At 41.8% G+C, this 9944-nt stretch overlaps 1 protein-coding gene across 1 annotated transcript; it reads right to left on the bottom strand.

The window, feature by feature from the left end:
* Window positions 1–922: 922 nt before the first annotated feature.
* On the bottom strand, window positions 923–9613 carry ptx4 (pentraxin 4, long). Its single transcript, XM_072481292.1, has 3 exons — window positions 9105–9613; window positions 7350–7941; window positions 923–2517 (listed from the first exon to the last, which is right to left on the bottom strand). The coding sequence occupies exons 1-3, from the start codon at window positions 9240–9242 to the stop codon at window positions 1880–1882; spliced, it is 1368 nt and encodes a 455-aa protein (XP_072337393.1). The 5' UTR covers window positions 9243–9613; the 3' UTR covers window positions 923–1879.
* Window positions 9614–9944: the final 331 nt, after the last annotated feature.

Raw genomic sequence — 9944 nt, 5'->3', positions numbered from 1 at the left:
TAATTTATTCACAAACTTAGTTTCTCTTTCATTCAAACTGAATCACATTTAATATTTTTATTGACCTGATTATTCATAGGTTGCTCACATAAAACCATAAGATATAGGAGCAGGCAGGAGAATGGGGATGAGAAATATATCAGCCATGATTGAATGGTGGAGCAGACTTGATGGGCCAAGTGTCCTAATTCTGCTCCTATGTCTTATGGTCTTATGGACCTGAAATGTTAAATCTGCATGTATCTCCACAGATGCTATTAGATTTGCTGATTATTTCCAGCATTTTCTGTTGTTTCACTTTACACTTCCCTGCCCAAATAGCTTGAATAACCCATCCACATGGATAAAATCTAATCCCTTCACAATTTGAGAGAACTCAATCATAACCGCTTGACACTTACAATCTTTTAACAGTAAATGTCCAGCTATCTATGCCTGTGCTGATAACAAAAACAGCCCTCAATCAAGCCTTTCCCAGGGCCTTGATACCTTGTGAATGGACCAAAGTCGGAAACCATATTGTGGCTGTGGCTGGACCAAGACATTGCATAAGGTAAGCTATCCATCACCATCATATCCAACGATAGTGACATTTAAGGGGCATCTTGACAAATACATGAATAGGATGGGAATAGAGGGATAGGGACCCAGGAAGTGTAGAAGATTTTAGTTTAGACGGGCAGCATGGTCGGCACAGGCTTGGAGGGCCGAAGGGCCTGTTCCTGTGCTGTACTTTTCTTTGTTCTTTGTTCATGTGCTTTTGCAATGGCCTCAGGATAGCAGTCATCGTCCTTCAATGATTCCTGTACTATAACTGTCAGGGGCTCTTTGACTCAGCTGCCATTGAGGCACCACCCAATATCAAGCATTTTAACTCGGTCAGAATATTCCCACTAATAAGAAACTTTGACACAATTAGCAGTTGTTTGATATCAAATCACTTTATGAGTAAACCATTCTACAAAAATAGAAAGCACAAACAAGATTAATACATCATTTCAGTAAGAATTTGCTTCATAGGAAACTATAGGTCATAATATGAAAACGCTAAATTATACACCTAAATTTTATTATCAGGATTCAAATTAGTAAGATACACTGACGTTTATCATTTTTAAATCGTTTACAGGATGTAGGCGTCACTGACAAGGCCGGCATTTATTGCCTATCCCTAATTGCGCTTGAGAAGATGGTGGTGAGGTGCCTACTTAATAGCTGCAGTCTATGCACTGTAGGTACATCCACTGATCTGTTAGTTAAGGAGTTCCAGATATTGACACAGCGACGAAGAAGGAATGATGATTAATTTCCAGGTCAGGATGCTGTGTGGTTTGCCACTGGTGGCGTTCCTATTCACTTGCTACCTTGGCCTTCTAGGTAGTGAAGTTCATGGGTTTGGAAGTTCTTTTGAAATAGTCTTGGTGAGTTGCTGCCTTGTATCTTGTAGATGATATAAGTTGCATCCATGGTGCGCCATTGGTGAAGGGAGTGAATTAGGTTTGTTATTTAAAAAGGGATTCTGCAAGTCTATTTGAGTCTTAAAATCGCAGTATCCTGTACTTGGACTTGTAAATACTTCTGTATTATATTCAAAATGTTTTGGCCTTATTCAGATGTAACCATTAAATCTCCCCAAAGATTTTCTTTCAATTACTTACTTAAAATCCAGTTATAACCAAGATGATTTGGCAAATATTACTGGTTGATTTCTCAAAGCATGAAAGTGAGCTTGAGTTTTAAAGTAGATTGCTGAGGCATGGCTATGACAGCTCTGAATTGCTATAAAGCAAATGTAGCAATTGCAAAAGAAAGTGTGACCGGAATACTCAGTACAAATTAGAGTTTAATGTGTGTCCTCCCTAGCCAATATGTTTTTTTATTAACAGTATTCCAGGCAGGTACAATTACGATGTCGAACTGCACCATTAAGTGTAGAAACATCACTGAAAGTTAAAACTCTGCCTCCAGGTAATGCCTTTCCTGTAGTGATGCTTGAGATTTCTCCTGGAGTCAAAGCACGGTTCCAAATTGTGAATCCAGCCAAATGCCCTACAAAGGACTCAGTATAATCAAATCCTCCTCCCACATTATCCTGTTCCTGGCCTATTATAAGTGCTCCACCAGCTGGAATCTCATAGCCTTTTTGGAATTTGGAACCAGCTGCTGCCAGACGTCTGTCTATATAGTACCAGTACTTACCCTCAAAGGAAGACCAGATGATGCAAATATGATGCCACCGACCATCTAAGAGTGGTATCACAGGAAGTTCCCTGAATGATGGATCTCCAATTACAAAATGGATGGTAGTTTGTTTGCTTGTATTTCTACCATGCAGTACCAATTTGTTGTCATTATCCTCAGTTGCATACGACAACATAGTTCCCAGATAGTTTGATTTGGTTCTGAGCCAAGTGCAGATGGTCATTTCAAATAGCCCAGTTGAAAAGCCTTTGCTGAAGGTTGCATAATTCTCAGTGGAAGAATTGGGAAAGTGCATCACTGAATTCACATTGCAGACTGCAACAAGAGAAACACATGAATAATCATATGTGAGTATTAAAGTAATGCATTTTCACATCCTAAGTGCTAATTATTAATTGGTCCTTACTTTTCAGACCACCTTTGTGGTATCAGGTATGCCAGCTTTTGTTGCACATGATACCAAATATTATCACCCATTGTGATGTAATGGAAGTATTTATATAATCTATGATATAGGCAAATTTTAAGTGTAAACCAGATGGTGGAATGCACGTTTCCTCTGTAGGATTTTTTTAAAGAAAAAGATTTACTGAATTTATTTCCATGCATTATTTTACAGTTTTACCTTGTTTTGTGTGCAGATTTTACAGTTTTTGAATAAAGTTAAACTAAAACCTGTTTTCTGTAAAGATACAGAAACAGTACATATTGAATCCCTTAACTTAATCAATTACACAAGAACCCTGCCAAATATAGGTCAAACTTGAAACTAAACATACATTTAATATAAATAGACATTTATATTTTGAATGAAAATGAAATGAAAACCGCTTATTGTCACAAGTAGGCTTCAGATGAAGTTACTGTGAAAAGCCCCTAGTCGCCACATTCCGGCGCCTGTTCGGGGAGGCTGGTATGGGAATAGATACAGAAGAAAAAAAAGGTGGCTTTATTAATTAAGAGCACAATCACAACCATAAAATGTGGAGGCATTATTTATTAGTGTTTCGGTGCTCAAGGAGAGTCTGCCTTGTCTATGTTAATAAATAATAAGGGATCTGTTACCATATTGTGAGTACACTATAGAGCAGGGAAAGATAAATTAAGAATAAGGTTTATGGGCAGATTGAAGGTTTGTCATCGTATCAGAGTTGGAAGAATAGGTAGGGTTCCTGAGGAAGGCTTGGATAAGAATGTGCATACTGTTTAAGCAAATAATTTTTCATGTGTCATTGTGGACCTTTTCCAATTTGACATTTTGTGGTCAAATTGGGAAATCTTCTAAAACATTATCAGGAACTCTGCTCAATCAATATGTTATGAAAACTCGTTCCATAATTATGAAAGGGTAGGTAATGAGAGCTTCTTTCCTTTAGTTGGTGAATCAGTAACAAGGGCACAAGCCTTAGATTCTTAGTAGAAGACGGAGAAAGTTTGGAGAAATGTTTCACGCAGAAGTTTATCATACAATGAATGTTTGGCACAGAGACAAGAATATAAATGAATGTTTGGCACAGAGACAAGAATATAACTTTTGAAAGACTGGATAAATGTTTAAGGAGGAAGAATATAAAGACATATGGGGAAAGGACAGGGAAATGTGATTTGGATAGATAGCTCTTGCTGAAGAGCTGTCAGAGCCTGAAGCCAAAATGGACCATACTTTTGCTTTTATGGTCTTCCAATAAATCAGCAGAATACCTACACAATATAGCCAGCTTGTTTGATCTTAATTTTGTAAACAATGTTAGAGACTGTTAATTGCCTGAAAGATCTATATTTAGAAAAACATCATCTACATCAGTGTAGATGCAACCATTCATTTTCTCTTTTATTATATTCACCCTTGGAAATAAAGATCAATTAAATCCAACCCATCTATATGCATTCATCATCCTATAAAAACTGATATTTTTGGAATAAAGTCTAATGTTAAGGAAGTGGGCTATTTTTGTTTGCTTTTTTAACAATGTAATTTTTTCTTTGTAAACTGTATTCATTCTGTGTGAGATTTTGGTTTAATTGTCTATTTCAGTGCCTATCTGTTTACACTCTTGTAAAATGTTAATCATCCAATAATCTGCTACAAGATACTCAGTATAAGGTGCTGTAACTTCACTGAAGATTCTGAACTCAACTTACTCTACAACTATACTGAAGCTACCAGTCTCAGACCAGTATCTTGCAGGGTGCCATATATGGTCAGTTGATTCAAGTTCTCGTACCAGTTTATTTTCTGTCTAGGTTGTCATGAGCAAAGGGACTGTCCATGCACACAAGTTTGCCACATGGATAGAGCTCTGTTTACTGGGTGGCTTACATCTAGCAGTAGTAAAATATGGTGTGAGTATCCAAACTCCAGTAACAGAAAAAAATCATACAAATCTTGAACCGTTCCCAGACTATGGATTGTCTACCTTGCTTTTCATCGGGCTAAAGCTACAAAATTGACACTTGTATAAAGTTTCCTCCTAACAGACTTTGACAGCAAGATATAGGGCCATTGAAGTATTAATGCACACCCAAAACTGCCGTGTACTTCTGTTAAAAAGTCAAAAAGACTCCCTTTGAAGAAATAAAAACTTACAGATTTATGAAGTTTTATAAAGTGCCTTGGGACATTTTTTCTGTGTTAAAGGAGTTAGATATGTGTAAATTCTTACATCTACTCTTTTAGAGCATCATCTCTAGATGTGTGTGCAGATTGTGGATATGAAGTTATACAACAGGGAACTGGACAAACATCTGGGGGAAAACACATTTTCAGAGCTACGGGGTAAAGGGGTACAGCTGGCTAGCTCTGTCAGAGAACTGGCTTGGACAGGAGAGGTCAAATGGCCTCCGTCTATGCTGTAATCATTCTAGGATTCTAGGAATAAGAGTTCTTTGTATACATTGTTGTGCGGTGTGCATTCTAAGTCATTTGACTTCTTCACCCATCATTAGAAACTTGTATTTCTTTGTGCTGACGTTTGAGTAACTTAATGACCAAGTGTTTGAACTTTTATGGCTGTGGACTGCACTAATGGAATTAACAACTTAAGCAGCAGCCATGTTAATAGCTGGGGACAGTTTTGATTGGCGGTTGAAGAGAAATAAAGAGCGGTCAGAATAGAGCAAATACATGGAATTAGGATCGCTCAACATCATTGCATATTGGTTGAATCAAGTGAATAATTTCTTTGTTATAATTTCTATATAATTCCTTTTTTTTTTAAACCCACCAGCATTTTCTGTTCAACGCCCTCACCAGTCACTTGCTAAAAAGTTTGCATTCATTTTCCATTGGCACACTTTATTTAAATGGTCTCCTGATCGTCCAGGTTCTGTGAATCCAAACTCTACGGATCTTTTTAAACTCTAACTAATCTCAATCAGGACACTCTTGGTGTGCTTTTCTCCTCATCATTCCACCCTCTGAATTCATGAATTCGCATTTGGAGTCCTTGTTTAGACTTGCTGCAATAATCTGTTAAAATCCAAGATGACCATAGGCTGCTTTCCCCTTTGAGGGGGAGGGCTGACTGGCAGTGATTTAACCTGAGGATCAGCACACCTCAGGCGAGGGGCAAGGTTGAGAAGGCGGGGACTTCATGCATAACCTTAACTGGTACGGGAATTGAACCCACGCTGCTGGCCTCACTCTGCATCACGAACCAACTGTCCAGCCAACTGAGCTAAACCTATAATCTGTTACATAGAGAATAGCAATGAGCACCACATTCACAGATGTGACATCACTAGGCGGCACATCACTTTTGACTTATCAGTCATATATAGGAGGCAGTGGCATAGTGATATTATCATTGGTCTAGCAATCTAGATACCCAGGGTCATGCTCTGGGGATTGGGGTTCAAAACCTGCCATGGCAGATGGTGAAATTTGAATTCAATTTTTAAAATCTGGAATTAAAAGTCTAATAATAACCATGAAACCAAGCTGATTGTCATAAAAACCCATTTGGTTCACTAATGTCCTTTAGGGAAGGAAATCTGGCATCTTTACCTGGCCTGGCCTACATGTGACATGTGACAGCAATGTGGTTGACTCTTAAATGCTCCTCGGGATGGGCAATAAATGCTGGCCCAGCCAGCAACGCCCACATCCAGCACAGTGGGCTAAACAGCTGGCTTGTAATGCAGAACAAGGCCAGCAGGGCGGGTTAAATTCCCGTACCGGCCTCCCCAAACAGACGCCGGAATGTGGCGACTAGGGGCTTTTCACAGTAACTTCATTGAAGCCTACTTGTGACAATAAGGGATTATTATTATTTTACAAAAGTCACAGACCTTCAAATATTTCGAAATTTTATGCCCTTCCTTTTTCACCGCCTGTGCACGTTGCATCTACGATTTCTTTAACAACGCATTCACCAAAATTTCCAGTCCCTTTCCTATTCATTTAACAAGCAAGTCAAATTCTACGACTAGACACTTATTCACGCTGAACTTTCCTCATCTCTGCCGGCTGACATTGATGATAAATAGGTGAATGATATGAATATACATCCCTGTGCTGCATTTAGAGACAGTTAATTTCGACTCTCCGTGGAAGCAGCCACATGCTCTGGACCTCTGACATTTCTGCAGGCTCTGGTTTCTGTAGAGATCTGCTATTCTGGGTTGCGGTCTATTGTTGGGATGGGGAAATACCGAAGAGTCCGCTAAAAAGTAGGAGTTTTAATGAAACGCCCAATCACTAGAACGCTGCCTATACAAAATACCCCGGAATACACACTGCACATGCAATGCTTCCCGTCCAAAATTCGCTTTGCCTTTGCAAATGAGAATTATGTTGGTATTTCTAAAATTAAAGTCCTTCATTTTTGTGTCACATTCCCCATTGCATTCTTTCAAATGCTGATTTAAAGTTTTTTTTTAAGCGTTACAGCGAGCAGCGCCAAAATTACATTTAGATTTCTTGCTACCTTTTGAAGTTACGGGGACGGAACTATATTAAACTAACCCAGGCGGACAAGTGCATTTTAACAAATGCTCAGGAATGATATCGAAGAGGGAACGGGGAGGCCGAAGTTTTAATGCAGGGTGGTTAACTTTTACTTAAATCAACTGGTGCCTTGTACGTTTGGAATCGCCTTATCGTCTTCCCCTAGCCCTGTCAGATTGATATTGGAATACAGACATACTTGACCCTTCCTTTTTGGAGACGGGCTGCTTGGGAGAGGGCGTCTGTCTGAGGGGTTTTGCCCGGTACTCCAGGGGTGCTGTCGCCTCTGTTGTCAGCACCGGGCTCGGCTTGGCCCAGAGAGCATCGTTCTGCAAGGCGCTTGCCACCTGCTCCTCAAACCTGGCCAGCTTCTCGCCCTGGCCCTTAACCTGGTCGCCAATGCTCTCCATTTCCTTTTGCAGTTTGCTCCTGCCCGCGGCCAGGGAGCTGAGTTCCTTCCTCTGGTTCCCTACCACCGTGGCCAGGTTGGACACCATCGACCTCTGCTCTTTCTGGTCTTTGGACAGTTGTTTGCTGCGCTCGCTGAGGACCTGCTCCAAGGTCGACATCTTCAGCTCAATTTTCTTCACTTTCTTCTGTAGTTTCTTCATCCAGGATTTTAAGCTCCGGATGTCACTTTCTGCCACGCTGTGGAAGGTGTTTATTGAGGCGGTGATGTTACTGGACTGCTCCGTCAGCAACTGCAGTCGAGTGTCCACATTGGAAGAAATATTGAAGTTCTCGGAAATGACCTGTAACCGGGTCAAGCTAAGTTCTTGAAATCGACGAAACTGTGGTAATAGAATTGGCGGGATGAGCGTTAAAATAATGTTTCATACAACATACATGTTAAAAACACAGAAAATATTGTCTTTGACCTATTGATCAGGATTATCATCATAGAATCCCTACGGTGGCCATTCGGCTCAACGCTTCTGCACCGACCCTCCTAAAGGGCATCCCACCCAGGTCCGAAAAGCCACCTCACCCAGACCCAGTCCTCTGCAACCCCATCTAACCTGCACGGGGAGAATGTGCAAACTCCACATAGACGCCCAAGATCAGAATTGAACCCGGCTCCCTGGAGGCATAAGGCAGCAGTGCTAACCACTGTGCCAGTTGAAATCTCTTTAAGCTCAGGCCATATGAAAGTAATTTCCTTTCTATATCATCCCAGCAATTAGCAGTTGACAGGCAGCAGCAAATCTGAAATAATTTACCATTGCCCACCTGTAGAGTGACCTGAGCAATTCTACCCCCAGAGGAACTCTCTCTACAACAACCGCGCTACCAAAGCCAGCTCCACCAGGGAGACCAAAACTCGCTCCACCAGAGAGACCAGAGCTCCACCGAAGAGACCAAAGCCAGCTCCACCAGAGAGACTAAAGCTCCATCAGAGACCAAAGCGCCACCAGAGAGACCAAAGCTCCATCAGAGACCAAAGCGCCACCAGAGAGACCAAAGCCAGCTCCACCCGAGAGACCAAATCCAGCTCCACCAGAGAGACCAAAGCCTGCTCCACTAGAGTGACCAAAGCCAGCTCCACCCAAGAGACTAAATCCAACTCCACCAGAGAGACCAAAGCCAACTCCACCCGAGAGACCAACGCTCCACCCGAGAGACCAACGCTCCACCAGAGAGACCAAAGCCAGCTCCACCAGAAAGAATAAAGTGAGCTCCATCAGCGAGATCAAAGCCAGCTCCACCAGAGAGGCCCAAGGAGCTCCACCAGAGACCAAAGCCAGCTCCACTAGAGAGCTGTGGGGGCAGAGTCCGTGTGTATATTTAATGCTGATATATTGATCAGCAGTTACGGGAAAGGACAGGAAAGTGGACTGGAGGAACGTGGGATCAGCCATGATTCTATTGAATGGCGGAACAGGCTCGAGGGGCCGAACAGCCTACTCCTCTTATGGCCGCAGAGGCTGCAGCCAGGTATGTTCGCTGGACCCACCTGTTCCTCCAGCCGCCTGAGCCGTTCAAAAAACGGTTTCCTCTGCTTCACACTTTCAGCATGCTGTGAGCGGCTCACACACACGTTGCTGCAAATCCACGTTAGGAAAATCCAATTGAACTTTTTGCTGAACCCCATTTTCAGGAGTCGTACAGCAGCTCTCTCTGCAGTCCCGTCAACGAAAGCTGGTGACCAAACCTGAAAATGAACCGCGTGTGGCTGATGCGGGGAATGCTTTATATTTGGCAGCCAGATCGTTTATATGATTGATGAGGTTCCATCTCCCCCGGGTTCGGTTACACGGGATGAAATGGAAATAAAGGCAGTCAGTTCAAAATATGTGATTTGCAGACTCTCTTCCCCAAACGCGCGTTGAAATAGTTTCCAACAGTTTACATCGTATTCCGGTCATGAGATCAGATGTCTTTTGAAGTTCTTCAGCTTCTTCTGCAGCCCCTCAAATGTTTCTCAGTTGGGCCCGTTGAAGGTTGGAAAATAAAACCAGAGCATAACTGGAAATACACATAGGTCAATATCCGCGAGGAGGAAAGCAGGGCGGGATTCGTTTTTTGAGGGGAGGTATTTCCTCCTGGCCGTTCTGATCAGGGACTTCCAGCACTTTTGAGGTTTTTGTTCCTTTCTACATTCTACAGCTCTTTTGAATCAGAATGATGTTGAATTGTTTGCAGAGGCTAAACAGACCCCTAGCTGAGCAATTGTTGAAGCAATATTTTCACATTAGAAACCCATAGCATCTGGAAGTCAACGCGTGGAAAATTAGTTTATTTTTGCAATTGAGCTCTCCTGCACTTGATCCTCTCCAATTGCCTTTTCCAGATG

This window comes from Scyliorhinus torazame, chromosome 17 (assembly GCF_047496885.1).
Source record: "Scyliorhinus torazame isolate Kashiwa2021f chromosome 17, sScyTor2.1, whole genome shotgun sequence".
Taxonomy (NCBI): Eukaryota; Metazoa; Chordata; class Chondrichthyes; order Carcharhiniformes; family Scyliorhinidae; genus Scyliorhinus; species Scyliorhinus torazame.
Note: the sequence above shows the minus strand (reverse complement) of the source record. Positions and strands in the feature narration are given on the sequence as shown.

Coding starts and splice junctions, on each gene's coding strand:
- ptx4 (XM_072481292.1), bottom strand. CDS start 9,242: ATGGGGTTCAGCAAAAAGTTCAATTGGATTTTCCTAACGTGGATTTGC. Junction 7,942..9,104: donor TCAGGCGGCTGGAGGAACAG/GTGGGTCCAGCG, acceptor CTATTACCACAG/TTTCGTCGATTTCAAGAACT. Junction 2,518..7,349: donor CTCCAAAAAGGAAGGGTCAA/GTATGTCTGTAT, acceptor CTCTTGTTGCAG/TCTGCAATGTGAATTCAGTG.